Source organism: Rutilus rutilus (genome assembly GCF_951802725.1).
Source record: "Rutilus rutilus genome assembly, chromosome: 18".
NCBI lineage: Eukaryota > Metazoa > Chordata > Actinopteri > Cypriniformes > Leuciscidae > Rutilus > Rutilus rutilus.
In genome coordinates, this window is record NC_140231.1 from 21719507 (window position 1) to 21738331 (window position 18825).

The 18825-nt window shown below is 39.7% G+C and overlaps 1 protein-coding gene across 1 annotated transcript; it reads right to left on the reverse strand.

Annotated features, from left to right (window-relative positions):
* Positions 1-471: 471 nt before the first annotated feature.
* btc (betacellulin, epidermal growth factor family member) lies at positions 472-16808 on the reverse strand. The gene is made up of 6 exons (XM_084387791.1): positions 16570-16808; positions 16088-16192; positions 14839-14956; positions 14610-14756; positions 14385-14518; positions 472-1568 (listed from the first exon to the last, which is right to left on the reverse strand). The coding sequence occupies exons 1-5, from the start codon at positions 16607-16609 to the stop codon at positions 14386-14388; spliced, it is 543 nt and encodes a 180-aa protein (XP_084243917.1). The 5' UTR covers positions 16610-16808; the 3' UTR covers positions 472-1568; position 14385.
* Between the last annotated feature and the right edge of the window lie 2017 nt (positions 16809-18825).

Below are 18825 nucleotides of genomic sequence, written 5' to 3' on the forward strand. Positions count from 1 at the left end.
TACAGGTGGAACAAAAGTTTAAATGGTCCTTATGATCTATCACAGGCTTTACATCTTTACACAGGCTTGAAAATATCAAAAACTCAGGCTTGAAATCAATGCATAGAGTTGTCTGGTTAAGTGATGTTCTGTTACATTTGACACAGCTCTGATAAATATCATGGAAAAACTTCTGCCTCACAAGGTCCCACCAACTGAGGTGCTGGATTCCTGTCCTTCTCCAATCACTGACATCAAGCCAAGAAGAGCTATTTATGGCTGTGTTGAAACACGAGGTCTGCCCGTGCTGGTCACACCAGCCAGTTTCTATTGGCATCAGCACAGACTGAAGCTTCAAAAACTTATGAGTAATAAAAGTTCTTATGACCTCTTCAAAGCTTTATCTATAATGATAACGGTTAAATAATCCCACAGACTGGATGTTTGAAGGCAGTTGAAACTAGGGCAAAAAACAATTAAGCAGATGGAACATTTCTTGGAAGCAGGGTTGGATGACAGTTTATTCTAACCAAGCATCTTTGCACATTCCATGGACATTTTCCACCTTGGCGTGAAGAAATGATCAATTTATGTGCCACATTCACCTTGTTTACAGAAAAGAATGCAAGCATTTACATTTTACACACACACAAAAAATCCATCTCTTAAAACCACTGGAGCACCCACTGAAAATCAGACTTTCTTGTGTAACAATACTCACATGAATTACTTTATAAAGACATTTTATGGTATGAAGTAAATATAGCTTTGCATTTAAAGAAAATCTCAAATGTTTAGTGCTTACAATAGAAATCTGAACAGCATGTGAAACATACACCTAACTTTACATCACCAGCAAATAACATATTTCCAAACTGTATCTAACAGAACACAAATATATAAAATTATTCTTTTTCCATTAAAAAAGTTTATCACAAAATATTTTTGAACAAATTGCAAATATTTGTATTTATTTATTATACTTTTCTGTCAAAAAGCTCAATAAAGAAAACAAAAATACTTTGTCACATATATACATGGTAATTTTCCTCCACAATTTACTTAATAAATTCTTTTAAAATCAAACAAAGCAAAACGTTTTGTATTTACATGTTAATAAATAAATCAAAGTTAATAGAAGATTTTGGTCCGTTACTGTCAGGAGAACTACTTCCAGAAACTGTATGAACTGTTATAATTTAATTTTCAATTTAACAGAATTTTTTTTAAATATTCTGTGCTTCGTATGCAATAGAAATAGGCCGATATCTAAATATACATGGATAGGCTTTGTTTGCATTCAGCATATTGAACGTCTTTACACTTTGTCATTACAGCCACTCTGAAGGCAAATTTGTTCAGTTCATCGACACTTTTTTTCTGAAAAGTATACAAATCTTTTGTGGCATGAAGAATGAGGTAAACAGTAGCACACAAAATGACAAAAGTTGCCTGACACACCATATCTCCCAAATTCATTTAAAGTCCACTCAGGATTATACTGTAAAGCACTGCATTCATCACTTGGCAGGACAAGTCCACATTTCCAGGCCATTCCCAACCCTGGCAGGATCACTTCACTGTTTTTACTGAAACAAAAAAGATAATTAGACCCATCTATTTGAACTAAAATTTGACCTGACTTCCTAGCAACCAAGGTCTTAACAGCGTAACAATATATCCACACATGTCAAACAAGCGTTTCGGTTATTGTGTCCATACTTTCCTTTACAGAGCTTGCTGTGCACATCTAAAATGCTTTTGGCATGAACTAAGTGAGGATAACAAGTCAAGGTCCTTGTATGGTATGGAAAAACGGTCATGCAGTTTTATAGAGCTTGGTACAGAATACAGATACATTTCTGATTGGAGCAAATATTTAATTTTATAATAAGATGGACATTTTGTTTAATAAGAATCAGAGAACAAGTGGTTATGATAGTGGATCAAGCAGAAAAAAAAAAAAAAAAGAAGAAAAAAAAAGAAGAAAAATATATATTCTCTAATTAAAAGGAGAAAACTGGCATCAACACTTGTGCATCCAAATCAAATTTTGTGATATTTTGATCTTTAATGCTCAAACTCAAAAGTTTTGGATTGACATAAGGGAGAGTAAATTATTATAGAATTAAAAATGTTTTCGGTGCACTATCCGTTTAATAAAGGCTAGACAAATTCATCAGATGCCAATACAGACATCCTAAGGGGCCATTTACACGACACCATTTTCAACTGAAAATGAGAAACTTTATGCGTTTTGGCTGTTCATTTATACAACGACGTTTTGGTGGCCTAAAATCTGAAAACTTTTGAAATCGTGATGCGATTTTGAGAAACGGGTGATGTCATGCGCATGCGTATTATGTGTTTAGTCTATAGGCACATAGTGTTTCTTTACAAAGTGACATCGCCAACTACTGGCCTGGCATGCAGAATACAGCGTTTTTAGCCATTTTTGCGGATCCTTGTGAATGGTGATCGTTTTGACAACGTTTTCGTCTGTACACAAAAAAAGCAAAGGAAAACCGTTTCTGTTTTTAGTACATCTTTGTCATATAAACATACCCTATAAAAAAAAAAAATTAACAAACCTATGTCAGATAAAATAAAATATGACACCGATTTCATTAAATACAGTGTAGGAGCCATTTGTTGGATGGTAAAGTTTTTGTCCACTGGGTGGTGCTGTGTATAATTAAAGCACCTGAGCAACAAGTGTGAAGCACACAGTTTTTTTACCACATAGTCAGGTCCGAATCTTCAAGATTGTGTAACCCTGTAGGCATTTTTGAGGAAAAGTTGTTATACCACATTTTTAGAAAGTTCAATGTCTCCTGAATAAAGATCCACCGTATAACATTGAAATAAGGGTCCCATTTTCTTGTAATTGTTATTGAAACAATAGGTGCATTATTCACAGCCGAAACACTACAGGTGGATAGGGTAACATTTTTAAGTTATAGATATCACCATAAAACCTTTCCAGTTTTTCACTTACATAGAGACAAACATTTTTTGTATTACAAGTTTTCTGAAATGTCATGTTTACATATGCAAATGAGGCATACCAGTATATATATATATATATATATATATATATATATATATATATATATATGAACAGTTCAGATGCAAAATCCTCTAAGTGCCATCTGAAAATTTCTTGTAGAATTAAATTTTTTATCAAGCTCATATATTTAAGTTCAATAATTTCACTTAATTGGCAATGAAAATTACCTATTAATTGTCATTTAAGTGAAATTACTGAACTTAAATATACGAGCTTGATAAAAATAATCATTCTAGAAGAAAATTTCAGATGGCACTTAGAGGCTTTTGCATCTGAACTCTTCATATATATATATATATATATATATAATTCGAGGGGCAGGCATACCAGTACGCGGTTCTCCCTTTCGGGCTAGCCCTGTCTCCTCGCGTCTTCACGAAGGTTGTCGAGGCAGCCCTTATTCCTCTCGACGACTGGCTGATCCTAGCTCACTCTCGAGACAAGGTTTGCGAACACAGGGACCTAGTGCTCCGGCACCTAGCTTGTCTGGGCCTTCGGGTCAACTGGGAGAAGAGCAAACTCTGCTCCGTGCAGAGGGTCTCTTTTCTCGGTATGGAAATCGACTCGGTCGCCATGTGCGTGCAGCTTACGAGCGAGCGCGCGCAGTCACTGCTAACTTGCCTTCGTCAGTTCGAGGGCAAGAGTGCGGTTCCACTGAAACAATTTCAGAGGCTCCTGGGGCATATGGCATCCGCAGCCGCAGTAACGTCGCTCGGTTTGCTTCATATGAGACCGCTTTGCGATCAAGTCCCGAGGTGGGCATGGCAACACGGCACGCTCCGAGTCCCAGTGACTTCGACCTGCCGTCAGACCTTCACCCCGTGGACGAACCTCAGTTTTCTATGGGCTGGAGTGCCCATAGAACGAGTTTCCTGGCATGTTGTTATATCAACAGATGCCTCCACAATGGGCTGGGGCGCCATGTGCAATGGACATGCTGCCGCGGGCTCCTGGACAAGACCCCAGCGCCTTTGGCATGTCAATTGCCTCGAGTTGCAGGCTGTACGTCTCGCCCTGCACCGCTTCTGTGCGTTGCTCAGGGGTCAGCACGTATTAGTCCGATCAGACAAAACCGCCACAGTAGCGTACATCAACCGACAAGGTGGTCTGCGCTCCCGTCGTATGTCGCAACTCGCCTCGCCCATCAGGGAGGACGAGGAGCAGGTCATTTTGGTTGCCCCGTATTGGCACAACTGCACCTGGTTCCAAGAACTAGTACTCCTCGCGACAGCACCTCCCTGGCCAATTCCTCTGAGAAAGAACCTGCTTTCTCAGGGACGGGGCACCCTATGGCACCCTCGTCCCGATCTTTGAAATCTCCATGTGTGGTTCCTGGACGGGACGAGGCAGGTTTGAGTACCCTACCACCAGCGGTGGTGGCTACCATCACTTCCGCTAGAGTATCGTCCACAAAACATGCCTATGCATTGAAATGGAACCTCTTCGTCAACTGGTGTTCTTCTAAACTTCAAGAACCCACGAAAGGCCTGATCAGTGTCGTGCTTTCCTTCCTGCAAGAAGGGTTGGAGCGAAGGCTGTCTCCCTCCACCCTGAAAGTGTATGGTGCCGCCATTGCCACACATCATGATGCAGTTGATGGTAAGTCCATTGGAAAGCACGACCTGATCATCAGTTTCCTGAGAGGAGCGAGGAGACTGAATCCTCCTCGCCCTCCTCTCGTTCCCTCTTGGGACCTCTCAGTGGTTTTAACTGCTCTGTAGAGTGCTCCCTTTGAGCCTCTGCAATCAGTGGAGCTTAAGTTCCTGTCAATGAAGACAGTGCTCCTGGTTGCATTGGCCTCCATCAAGAGGGTAGGGGACCTGGCAGGCATTTTCGGTTGACGAAGCGTGCCTGGAATTTGGACCGGCTAACTCTTACGTGATCCTGAGACCCCGGCCTGGATATGTGCCCAAGGTTTCCACCACACCCTTTCGAGACCAGGTGGTGAACCTCCAAGCGCTACCCACGGAGGAGGCATACCCAGCCTTGGCACTGCTCTGTCCAGTACGCACCCTCCATGCTTACGTAGACAGAACGCAGTGTTTCAGGACTTCAGACCAGCTCTTTGTCTGTCATGGTGGGAAGCTGAAGGGAAAGGCTCTCTCCAAGCAAAGGTTGTCTCACTGGATAGTGGACGCCATTGCTTTGGCTTACCATCAGCAAGGTCGACCATGCCCCCTTGGTGTGACGGCCCACTCCACCCGGAGTGTGGCATCCTCTTGGGCTCTAGCGCATGGCGCCTCGCTAACAGACATCTGTAGAGCTGCAAGCTGGGCGATACCTAACACGGCCTCTGGGCGACCCCCACGTGTGTAGTCCACTGTAAGCCTCTCTGAGCATGTGTCTTTCCCTCGTCAAGCCACCTTGCCACCCCTGGGTTTGAAATATTCCACCTGCGGCTGGACACCCCAGTGATTCTCAATATGCAGCCCCCTGGGGTCATGTGTATTCCAAGTTCCCCCCTTCGGGCTGGGCATAAGTGCATATTTCCACTGATATATGCTTCCCAGTGTACCTTGGTACCTTGGCATAATTCCAGCAGCCATTAAAAACTGTCCCTTTCATGTTAATGTTGTTTTTTCATTGTTTACATGTTTAAATATTCTGAGAATGCATAGTTTAGTTATAATGTTTAATGTTTAAACTGCAATAAATGCATTAAAACGTTTTTTTTTTTTTTTTTTTTTGGCAGCCATTTTGTTTTAATTGTTTATGCCAAAACAGTGATGTTTACAACTTGTTATACGGCAGAAATGGATTCAGCACCTAAAAATCATACAGAAACACTTGAAGTACTTTTCCTCAAAAATGCCTACTGCATCTTATCCAGGGCTATTTATCTATTTTGGGACTCGACTAACATGGCAGAGTAGCTCGCAAGGTAGTTTGCTGTCTATAAGATATGGCTTTGTGTGTATGTGCGAACAAGGAAAGGCCTCGAAGTTGAGATCATGTTTAATGGAGCACAAGTAATAAAGAAAAACATTTGTTTGTATCTACATCCGTCAGCATGGACTCTGTTTGTACGCGTTCTAAACTTGTTTACTCCTATTATCAACAGCAACGGCATTGGAAAGCCATTACAAAAAGTAAAAAAACAGTGCTTCACTGGATAAAGGAGATCGTCTGGAGTAAAAGTCAACACGTTTGTTTTCGACGGACAGAGGGAGGCTGTTTGGATAAAGTCTTTGCACGTGAGGATTGTCAAGATGTCTGGCTGGATTCAAGCCTTGGATTTAACTCAGTGGATTCGTTTTGGATTATATTTTTCCCCCTTGTTGGTTTCATCGTTGGATTTACGCCACGCGCTCATCTGGCTGTTAAAGGGCCGATCGACTGGATTGTAGGTACGTTGTTGCAGCATTAACATGGCCATGTGATATTGTGTGCACAAAATCGCTTAATTCCAATGCATTGGTTGCCAAAGACTGATGAACATTGTTTGTTCACAATTGTTTGCAAAATGGAAAATGAAAGGTCTATGAATGCTAAAGGGTTTAATAAGTCAAATTAAAACCTGCCTAATGTGGAAAATGAGTCTGAAAGAGTGAAAAGACCTAACAGCTAAGGCTTTAATGGAAAAACTTAAGAAAGGGTAAGTTAAACAAGGCTCAGAAACTAATAGAGTTAATTAACAGGTTAATCTATGAAGATAAAGAATATGAACCTGAGGTACGCTTGGCTTTGGAAGACTTTAAGAGGTTATGTTCAGAGGCTAAAGAAGCACATGCCTCACTGTTGGTTATTTTACCTGTTGATGAAGCTGAAAAACATGAAATATGGTTTAAAGGTAAGATGATACCAAATAATGAGTTCATTGAACATGTGAACAAATGGTTATCAGGCACATCATAAGGTCAGAAAAGCTCTGAAGTGGGTGAAGTATGTAGTGACGTTGGTCTGGGAGACAGCGTCTCAAATGTGTCTCAAGCAGTTCATCAAGCGGAGGCAGAAAAGGCTGCACTTATGGCACATGCTGCTGCACTGAAGGCCAAACATGCCATTGAAGCTCAGGAGGAGGATTTGAGACAGAAAAAATAACAATTGGAGTTGGATGCTCAAATAGTAGCTTCAAACGCAAAGATCGCTGTGTTGCAAAAGTATGATAATCAAAGCAAATGTTCACGCAATTCAAGTTCATAATCAAGTGTGATTATTGATTAATGCAACTGATAACCTCAAGTTTGATTCTTCTCGGCCCAAGTGTTTGAATCCCGATGCAAATTAATATGTACCAGTGAATTCAATGCCAATGAATACAGCTGGAGCAGCTGATGTCTCTGCATCGCAAGTTATAACAGAGAATCAAAGGAAAGGATGGAGAAATCAACAAATATTCCACACAGCTCAACAATCTGATTTCTGATTGCAGTATATTGTATTTATCAGAGCGTTTGAACATGGCATTGAAGAGAAAACAACTAGTAATTAAAAGGATCGTTTGTATTTTCTCAAGCAGTTTACTAGGGGGCAGCCTAAAGACCTAGTCAGCAGTTGCCAACGTATGGCCCCAGACAGAGGCTATGCATTGGCCAAAAGATTATTAAAAGAACATTTGGGTAATGAATTCAAGGTCTATCTGCCTATCTGGAGAAAGCCTTGGGCTGGCCCGCTTTAAAGGCCGAGGATGTGCAGGGATTATAGGCTTATGATTTGTTTTTGCGTACATGTTGCAATACCATCGATGAACTTTCATACATGCAATAACTTAACATGCCTAGCAACATGAAGACTGTTGTAACAAAAAGTTACCTTACAAGCTGAGAGAGCAATGGAGTGCTCAGGCTTGTGAGATTATGGAGTCCAGTCAAGGCAGAGCAAGGTTCTCACACATCGTTGAGTTTATTGAAAAACAGGTTAAGGTGGCATCTGATCCTGTGTTTGGAGATATCCAGGACAAACAAGGCACAGGTAAATTCAAAACCCAAGTGCGCAAGACATTTAAAGGGAATAGTTTCGCCACTGATGTTGTGGTTTCAGTTCCATCTGAGAAAACTGACATTGTGTCATCACAGCAAGGATACGGCTCTGTATCTAAGTCTGTTCTGTGCAAATCAACATCCATTGGAAAGATGTTTTGCTTTGAAGAAGAAGACTCAATGAGACAAGATTGAATTCTTGAAAGCCAAGGGAATTTGTTTTGGTTGTCTAAAGACAGGACATACGAGTTAGGAATGTGACAATCCTTTGATTTGTGATGTTTGTGGAGAAGCACATCCGATTAACCTGCACATACTGTATATCGCAAGGAGGTAACTGAAAGAGTTAGAGGAAAGGCGTAAAGTAGTGTCTGCTCAAACTTGTGGTCATACAGGGGCTGGTAACGAGAGGAGTTTAATGCCAATCATACCGGTTCAAGTGAAAGCTATTACAGGTAACAACGTGATGCAGACCTATGCTTTTCTGGACCCGGGAAGCTCAGCTACTTTTTGTTCAGAACATCTAATAAACGAGCTGAATCTGAGTGGAAAGAGGGTCAACATTCTTCTTTGTACCATGGGTCAGGAACAATCTGTGTCTGCAACGTTATTGATGGACTGGAAATCAGTGGGCATTCTGCGGTTACTGTTAACAGAATTTCTGTTGTTAAATTGGAGGAGCTGCTCAACAATCATTTCAATCATGATTTCAGCGAAAGGACTGCTGATGAAAGAGAAATGTCAAGGGAAGATCTTCAGTTTGTGGACATAATGACCCGTACAGTCATGCTCCAGGATGGACATTATAGCCTAAAATTGCCATTCAAGACAGATAATGTTATTACCTGACAACTTCTGTGTTGCTAGGCAACGATTAAATGGCCTGAAAAGGAAACTGGAAACAAACAAAGGGTTTCATGAGAAGTACTCATTTTCTTGCTGATGTTGTACTTAAAGGTTATGCAGAGAAGGTACCATCTCACCAACTAGATCGTTTGGATGGCAAAGTTTGGTACATTCCTCATCACGGGGTGTTTCATCCTAAGAAGAGCTTAGAGTTGTGTTCGACTGTGGAGCAACATATAAAAGGAACATCACTTAATAGTCAATTGTTGCAAGGCCCTAACCTTAACAATTCTTTGGTAGGTGTGCTGATGAGATTCAGGCAAGAACTAGTAGCCTTCATGGCTGACATTGAAGCAATGTTCTATCAAGTTAAAGTGGCTGAAGAAAAGGTTGATTTTCTTCGGTTCTTGTGGTGGCCTGATGGAGAATTGACAAGAGAGCCCATTACATTTAGGATGACAGTTCATCTTTTCGGAGCTGTGTCTTCTCCAAGTTGCGCTTGTTATGCCTTGAAACAGACCGCAAAGGACAATCAAGCAGACTTTCCAGCTGAGGTAATTGAAACCATCAACAATAACTTTTATGTAGATGACTGTCTGAAGAGCGTCTCTTCTGAGGAAGTGGCCATCTCTATGGTTAAAAATCTCACTGTTTTCTGTCAAAAAGGAGGTGAGATGATGCCATACCATCGATCCTCCAGAAGAAATGGAACCATTGGATTTTTGAATTGGACAGAATTGCAGAATTCCATGTGAACAGATGTTTTAAACCCATGGAATTTTAACTGCCCTCTCATGCTTGTTTACATCACTTTGTTGATGCTTGCGAAGATGGATACGGCACGGTTTCCTATCTTGAGATGCAGAACAGTACAAACAAGGTACATGTGGCTTTCTTGCTGGGCAAGGCTAGAGTAACACCACTGAAACTTTGGAACTTAAAGCGGCTGTCCTGGCTGTTAAGGTTGACATCATGCTAAAGAGGGAGCTGCAACTTTCATTGGAAGATTCTGTCTTTTGGACTGACAGCATGACTGTCCTTAATTACATCAAGAATTAGGACAAACGGTTTCATACATTCGTCGCTAATAGAGTGTCTTACATAAGAGACAACACAACCTCAACAGTGGAGATACGTGCCCACTAAAGAAAATCCAGCAGATGATGCATCTCGTGGATTGAAAGTGAAAGATTTTCTGAGCAATAAGCGATGGATTGATGGTCCCAGCTTTCTCTGGAAGCCAAGTAAGACACAGTTTCCAACAAGTGATCTGATATTGACTGATGACCCAGAGATTAAAAAGTTGAAAGTCAATGCTGTGGTCTTACAGAATGGACAGAATGCCACAAGTCAATTTATTCATTTCTTCTCAGAATGGAAACGTCTGAAAGTTGCAGTTGCTAGGTATTTGAAACTGCAGAAACTTCTGATGGAGCTGAGTCGTAAACAAAAGGAGCTATCTTTGGAGCAGATTGACAGTGTTGCTGTAGATGTAAAATTACAGGAATTTAAAGCATCTCTGGGCAGACAAAGTTTGACTGAAGGATCTGTCTATGGCTGAGAATGGCATAATTCGTTTGAGTCAACAGGATCAATTCCAAGAGGAAATTGCTGAGCTTCAGGGTAGAAATGTTGGTGTTAAAAGAAACAGTACTGTCTATAGTTTGGATCCTGTGTTGTGTGATGGACTGTTGCTAGTGGGAGGAAGATTTGGTAAGTCAGCTATGCCAATTGAAATAAAACATTCCATCTTGTTATCTAAAGATCAGCATGTGTCACATCTCATACTTCGAGACATTCATGAACAGTTGGGTCATAGTGGCAGAAATCAGATGCTTTCCAAGCTCCGGTTTAAGTATTGGATTACAAACGCTAACTCTGTTGCAAGAAAGATAATTTCCAAGTGTGTCATCTGTAGACGTTATAAGGGGAAGTTGGGTGAACAGAAGATGGCAGACCTTCCAGTGGAAAGGATCACCCCTGACCTGCCATCTTTTACTAACGTTGGAGTGGAAAGGAGACGAAGTAAAGTGAAATGCTATGGAGTGATTTTTGGCAAGTAGAGCTGTCCATTTGGAAATGGCATACTCACTAGATACAGACTCCTGCATTAATGCCTTACGCAGATTTGTCTGTTGTCGTGGACAGGTCATTCACATGAGGTCTGATAACGGGACGAACTTCATCGGAGCTGAGCGGGAGTTAAAGGAGGCTCTCACTGCATTAAACAACTAAAGGGTTCAAAGGGCCTTACTGCAGAAGGGAGTTCAGTGGAGCTTCAATCCTCCTAGGCTCTCATTTCAGTGGAGTATGGGAGCGCATAGTTCGAATGGTGAGACAAATTCTTTGTACAGTCCTTCGACAACAAACATTGGATGACGAAGCCCTGCAGACTGTCTTGAGTGAAGCGGAAGCTATTTTGAACGATCGACCTCTCTAAACTATCCAATAATTCTAATCATTTGGAAGCCCTCATACCAAATCACATTCTGCTTATGAGAGGAAATCCTGCATTGCCGCCTGGGTTGTTTGAAAGATCTGATCTGTATGCCAAAAAGAGATGGAGACAGGTGCAATATACACTCACCTAAAGGATTATTAGGAACACCATACTAATACTGTGTTTGACCCCCTTTCGCCTTCAGAACTGCCTTAATTCTACGTGGCATTGATTCAACAAGGTGCTGAAAGCATTCTTTAGAAATGTTGGCCCATATTGATAAGATAGCATCTTGCAGTTGATGGAGATTTGTGGGATGCACATCCAGGGCACGAAGCTCCCGTTCCACCACATCCCAAAGATGCTCTATTGGGTTGAGATCTGGTGACTGTGGGGGCCATTTTAGTACAGTGAACTCATTGTCATGTTCAAGAAACCAATTTTAAATGATTCGAGCTTTGTGACATGGTGCATTATCCTGCTGGAAGTAGCCATCAGAGGATGGGTACATGGTGGTCATAAAGGGATGGACATGGTCAGAAACAATGCTCAGGTAGGCCGTGGCATTTAAACGATGCCCAATTGGCACTAAGGGGCCTAAAGTGTGCCAAGAAAACATCCCCCACACCATTACACCATCACCACCAGCCTGCACAGTGGTAACAAGGCATGATGGATCCATGTTCTCATTCTGTTTACGCCAAATTCTGACTCTACCATATGAATGTCTCAACAGAAATCGAGACTCATCAGACCAGGCAACATTTTTCCAGTCTTCAACTGTCCAATTTTGGTGAGCTCGTGCAAATTGTAGCCTCTTTTTCCTATTTGTAGTGGAGATGAGTGGTACCCGGTGGGGTCTTCTGCTGTTGTAGCCCATCCGCCTCAAGGTTGTGCGTGTTGTGGCTTCACAAATGCTTTGCTGCATTCCTCGGTTGTAACGAGTGGTTATTTCAGTCAAAGTTGCTCTTCTATCAGCTTGAATCAGTCGGCCCATTCTCCTCTGACCTCTAGCATCATCAAGGCATTTTCGCCCACAGGACTGCCGCATACTGGATGGTTTTCCCTTTTCACACCATTCTTTGTAAACCCTAGAAATGGTTGTGCGTGAAAATCCCAGTAACTGAGCAGATTGTGAAATACTCAGACCGGCCCGTCTGGCACCAACAACCATGCCACGCTCAAAATTGCTTAAATCACCTTTCTTTCCCATTCTGACATTCAGTTTGGAGTTCAGGAGATTGTCTTGACCAGGACCACACCCCAAATGCATTGAAGCAACTGCCATGTGATTGGTTGATTAGATAATTGCATTAATGAGAAATTGAACAGGTGTTCCTAATAATCCTTTAGGTGAGTGTATTTCCAATCTCTTTTGGAAACGATGGGTACAGGAATACTTACCCTTGTTGCAAAAGCGACAAAAGTGGAACAAAGAATGAAGACCCCCAGAGACATCGTGATTATTGCTGATTCTACAGCACCACGTGGTTCATGGCTACTTGGAAGAGTCATGGAGACCTACCCTGACAACAAGGGTTTGGTACGTTTAGCAAAAGTTTTCAAACTAAAAGTAACATCTTAGAATGTCCAATTAGCAAGCTTTGCCTTTTATTAGAAGCAGACTAAAATAGGGCATTCAACAGTGTTTAAGTGTTTGAATTTACTGTCCCCTACATACATTTGTACAAAACTTGAATTGGTATCTATGGCTCCATTTTGTATGAATTTGTAATTATGTCAATATGTCAATCAATTAAGGGGCTGGTGTGTAGGAGCCATTTGTTGGATGGTAAAATTGTTGTCCACTGGGTGGTGCTGCAGTTGTGTATAATTAGAGCACCTGAGCAACAAGTGTGTGCGTTGGTAATTGGGAAGCACACAGTTTTAGCTCAGAGTAGCTTGCAAGGTGGATTTTTAGTTTTATGCTGTCTATAAGGAATGGCTTTGTGTGTACGTGTGAACAAGGAAAGGCCACAAGAAGTTTTGAGATCATGTTTAATGGAGCACAAGTAATAAAGAAAGACATTTGTTTGTATCTACATCCGTCTGCATGGACTCTGTTTGTACGCGTTCTAAAGCCATTACATACAGGTTCATTTAAAAACAAAGATAAATGTGGTTTTTACTGGGGGTGGGAATCAGAGGGTACCTCACGATAGGATACGATACACGGCTCACGATACCGATATCACGATACAGCAATTCTGCGATAATCAATATATTGCTAGACAATCCTATAATGACACATTACCATATCTGTCCAACTATGAAAACAAAATGCTTGTGAAAAGGTTAAGTGCAGGTTTTCTCTCTTTATTCAAGTCCAAACTGTTAGAAAACAACACAAAAAGTTTTTCAGTCTGTAAATTAAATTAAACATTAAGTAAATTAAACATTTTCAATGAGATCAGGGTAATGGAGTTGCAAGTGGCTTTGCATGTTCATGGTATTACCAATGCACTTTACTTTTACCAGGCAGTTCTTGTTTATTGCGTACTCTGTTGATTTTGTTTGTCCCATCAATGGTATAAAAGCCAAAGTGCGTCCAGACTTTGAACTTAAACGTGGCTGAGGCATCTATTATTTAACTCACACTGCTGTCTGCCATCCCGTTAAAAAACTCTTTTTCTTAGGCTAGTTAATTTATGTTCACGCTTCCTTCATTCATGTGTTGACCGCCACCTCGAGGAGCCATGAAGTAGTGATGCTAGGAGCAGGGAAATCTATTTAGAGCACCTTATTTTATTAGTATCTAAAATATTGATATTTGGCACCAGTGTAATGATTCTCGTATCACACGGAGAAGGACAACGATATATCGCCCTATCAATATTTTGTCCCACCCCTAGTTTGTACTGAACACAATGTGTTTTATGCAGTGAAATATTAGTTGCAAACAGCATGAAGAGACATTCAGAAACCAACAATAAACCAATTAATTAAAATATTTTGTTTTGTATGATAAACAATTTTGGTATTGCATTGGGTTGTCACTTGATATCCGATTTAAAAATCAGATTCCTAAACTATAAGAACCACTGTTTTACATGATCTGAACAGAGAGTGGCCCTAATGCAATACACGGTTAATGCAAAATGAATGAGGCAAGAGAAGAATAAATACTCACTTCATACAGCATTAGTGTCGCATGTGTCGACCGGAGCAGCTAAAGCTTCATGTGTGTTTAGTGAATTGAGCTTCTCATCTTCATCACTTGTTTCCTTTTTTCTCTTCTTCTTTCTACATGGTTTATATCGTTTACTGTGAAACAAAGTAGGAAGACGGTAAAAAGAACAACATTAAATAAACACTTGAAGGTACAATGCTCTTAATAGTGTAACACATCACTCACTGTGTACAGATGCATATGAAGACGATGAGCAAAATCAGAAAGACCAATCCTGCGACCACACATGCGATGACTATTTTTCTTCGTTCTCCCACATGGTAATTAAGATCAAGGTATTCGCACCTAGAGCCAATATATCCCGTTTCACATCTGTGCAAAAGTATTAAAAAAAAATGATTCAACTTTTACTTGAGCTCTGATTGGTTAAGTGATGGACAGGTCAAAGTCTCACCTGCATGAAGGAGTGTTCTGCTCCTCCACAAAACGGCAAACACCATGGATACAGTAATGCTTATATTCCTTTGGACACTTAGAGAAGTGACCACTCCATTTGTGGTCATCTTTTGAATCTGTATAGATTTAAAGCAGGGATACATATCACCATCAAACATGTAAACTAATATTCAAAAGTGCAAGATCAATCATTTCTTAATGTTTTTGAAAGCTGTCTGTTAAGCTCAACAAGACTGCATTTATTTGGTCAAAATACAGAAATACTGGTAAATATGATTACAATTTAAAACAACTGTTTTCTATTTTAATATTTTTTTAAAAGCTGAATTTTCAGCATCATTACTCTCCAGTGTCACATGAACCTTCAGAAATCATTATAATATGATGATTTGGTGATCATGAAATATTTCTTATTTCTATCAATGTTGACAACAGTTGTGCTGCTTAATGTTTTGTGGAAACTATGATACTTTTTTTCAGGATTCTTTGATTAATAGAAAGTTCGAAAGAACAGTGGTTTCAAGTTATTGCTTTGTTTGTGCACTTTTTGAATTATGGAATAAACTGCATTTGGGCTCAGAAAACTGACTCGACTTCAGTGGATCCGTTACAGTCTATATATTGTGCATCCTTAAAATACAGAGTAATGTAATTAAGGTTGTCCGTTTACTCATTTACAATATTTTGTGTGCGTCGTTATACAAGGCACTGTAAAAGCCAAACTCAGTTCAAAGGACTGAGCTAGAAAAGAGACCGCTCTACAGAAACTGAAACTTGAGCTCTGACTTCAGAATGAACTAAAAGTTGAATGGGAAAGGGTCTAATTACAACCTCTGGCCACATGTAACATGATCTGATGATTACCTGCTATACAGAGAAGCTAAACTTGAGCTTGAGAGTATTATCAATTCTTAAATAAAATTACAAGGTTTGAAGGGGACTAAGAAGCTGAATTATTATTATTATTATTATAACAGTCCAAGTGTCCTCAGTGAACAGATTATAATATCCTTCTTGTTAAGCAAATGCTTTGACAGAATTTTGTGATCAAATAACACCAGCTTTTTCATGCTATAAAAATATATTTCATTAAGTCTTCAAAGTCAGTGTTAGTCGAACCCCAGCACAGCTTCAAAATACACTTTCTGCATGAGGTGGAATCTTGAAAGCGGAGCAAATGGAAAATATCTCAAACTTGGCTAACCCATTATTTGAGAAGAACAGGTTGGGGTGCCACTGATATTTACCTGTGCAGTTGCTGCTGTTGTTATGGGGATTGCAGGACACAGTCCCATTCGCCTGTGCATTTGTGATATTCCATTCAGCCTGGGAGTATTTGCATAGGACAACAGCTGAGGGCAGACAACAAACAAATCACAGGTGGCTCCATGCATGCCTCCAGAACTGTGGCATTAGATTGCTTTGCAGGATTCCAGGCAAATGTTACACTGGGTTATATAGGCCTCTTAATCGTGGTTAAACTTTAAAATCCCTCCCTCTATGATTAACCAATAGAAGGTCTTCTAATGTGATAAACTGGATTCCAGTGCTAAAAATAGAAACTGCCATAACAGTGTCTAACAAGTTAGACTCTTGATGTCACGAGCACATTAATAAATACAAGTAAATAAAGTTGGCAAACGGGTACTTCTACAATCTATAGCTGCTTTGTAGACAAACCGAGCACAGTTAAAGGCGTTGAATACAATGCAACAATGGTGAATCTTACCTGTGATTATTCCCCAAATCAACATGCGCGTCCTGTCCATTGTATTTCGCGTTGCGCGTCAAACTGAAGACTTCGATGCCCGTGTTGCTTCAGATTCAGTTGTCATGTCGTTCATTTTAGAGCGATTATTTTATTGGAGTCGCTAATAACTTTTCAGCAGTCTTCCCAAAGTTTCCTTTCGGGTTTCCTCAAGCTTCGAGGAGAGACTAGATTGACTAGCGATTATTAAGGCGTGCGTGGGAGGTGCTAGAGTTTCCCCCGCCTTTATGTGTGAATGACTTTGGGATTTTATTATTATTATTATGCCTTTTATTAGGCAAAGGATTCATATTGATGCATATTGCATACAATTTTGCATTCCCTGTAATGACATACAGATACCATATATCATTACTTTATGATGCTTACATTGCAAAAAACATTTCACTTTCAATCAGTTTAGCTACATTTAAAGATTACAAATAGGCTACATGTTTTCTTTTCTTTCTTTCTTTCTTTTTTTTTTTTTTACACAAGAAAAATTGTTTGATATAATAATAATAATAATAATAAAAAATTGACATCCCTTGTAGACCATGCCCATTGAAAACCCCTGGTCACAAAAAGTATAGCCATAGGCAAAGAATGGCAGCAAGGTTTAGAGAGAGAGATAATAATTTTTATTGAGTGCTGAAAATTTAATGACCTATATCACACCATAGGCTATGACCTTGAAGTGGAGTAGGCAACAAAGTTTTCAAAAACTTGTTGAAAAAAGAAGAAATCTCAGAAGAAAGAAAATAACAAGAAAGAAGTCAGAGGCAGAACGTTTTCAGATTAGCCTATTGAGCCACAAAGGGGGAAGTTCTGACAATGTTCATTTATTTTAAAGGCTATATGTTTATGATTTATTAACAGGGTCAAAATCACCATAAAGTGCCTTTGAGACTTCACAATTTCCCAAAAAAAATCTGAGATTTTCCATTTAACTTCATATGTGTTGTATTAAGGAGACATTAGGCTGTTAGAAATGCATATTGGTCAAGCTCCAGCACTTTTTATAAATTAACTGCAAGCTGACAATATACGAGCAAACCATAAAATATGTCCACCCTGTCATGGACAAACTCATAGTAGAATAAATACATTTTCATTGCATAGTGATTATAAAATGTAGATCTGAGGAAAGAGAATGTGTCCCTTTCCCAACAAAACATTTTAGTTAATGGTAAAAGTATTTTGATAATAATGAAGTTACTGCTTAAATATGTATTGCCCAATAAAATATGCGATAGTTGCACATTCTATTCTAAATAAAATCTAACAACAAAGATATTTAGTCAAAATTTAAAACAATACTAACTGGCCCTCATTTGTTTATTAAGAAATCACACACAAGGTTTTGTTAACTTGTTAAAATAATTAGTTTATTTTCATCATAAAAGTTGAACATGACAGGGTGGACAACAAAATGACAGGGTGGACAACAAGACGACAGGGTGGACAAATGCTTTAATGGGTGAACTAGAATGGGGGAACATTTTAAAAACAACAGGACCTTCAAAAAAACCTTAACCAATATAGAAGAAGGAGGGGCCTGCCTCAGGCTGATTTTCAGGAGTTGCAAATGTCCACCCTGTCATGAACCATGTCCACCCTGTCATGTGACAGGGTGGACATTTTTTGGCTAAATTTAGTATTTAATGAGCACATGGTGTGCAGCAGTAAGCAAAGTGATTCACTGTTGAAGCTGACTGCGCACTGTTTAAAATGTATATTTAGAATTTATGAAAAGTTTTTATATTAATTAATATTTCACAATGACAGGGTGGACATGTTAAGCTTGACAACACGCAACTACAAACACAATATGATGAAAATTAGGAAATATAAGTGTAGATACTTTCTGTGTGTGTTGCAGATGTTTTAACCTCCACTGAAGAAAGACCAAATGGGGGAGGGGATGTCACTAAGTACATCAGTTGGTTTCTTAAAGGGGAGTTTACCCCATAATGACAGGGTGGACAGCAATCTCAGGGACACATGCAAACTGCTTAATATTATTATGAAAATAAAATATAAATAATCAAAATGACTTGTTTTATTAAATAACTTGCTGAGGACAATAAGTACATTAAAAAAGTATTATAATTGTATGTAATTTAACCACTTTTTACACTCACTGAAGTTAGCTGAGCAGCGTGCGGGACATGCCAAAATCACATACATCCAATCAAAGAAAATGGTATAAAATCAGAAAAACACATTTTAAGAGAC

Coding starts and splice junctions, on each gene's coding strand:
- btc (XM_084387791.1), bottom strand. CDS start 16,609: ATGGACAGGACGCGCATGTTGATTTGGGGAATAATCACAG. Junction 14,757..14,838: donor CAGAACACTCCTTCATGCAG/GTGAGACTTTGA, acceptor ACTTTTGCACAG/ATGTGAAACGGGATATATTG. Junction 14,519..14,609: donor TTCATATGCATCTGTACACA/GTGAGTGATGTG, acceptor TTTGTTTCACAG/TAAACGATATAAACCATGTA.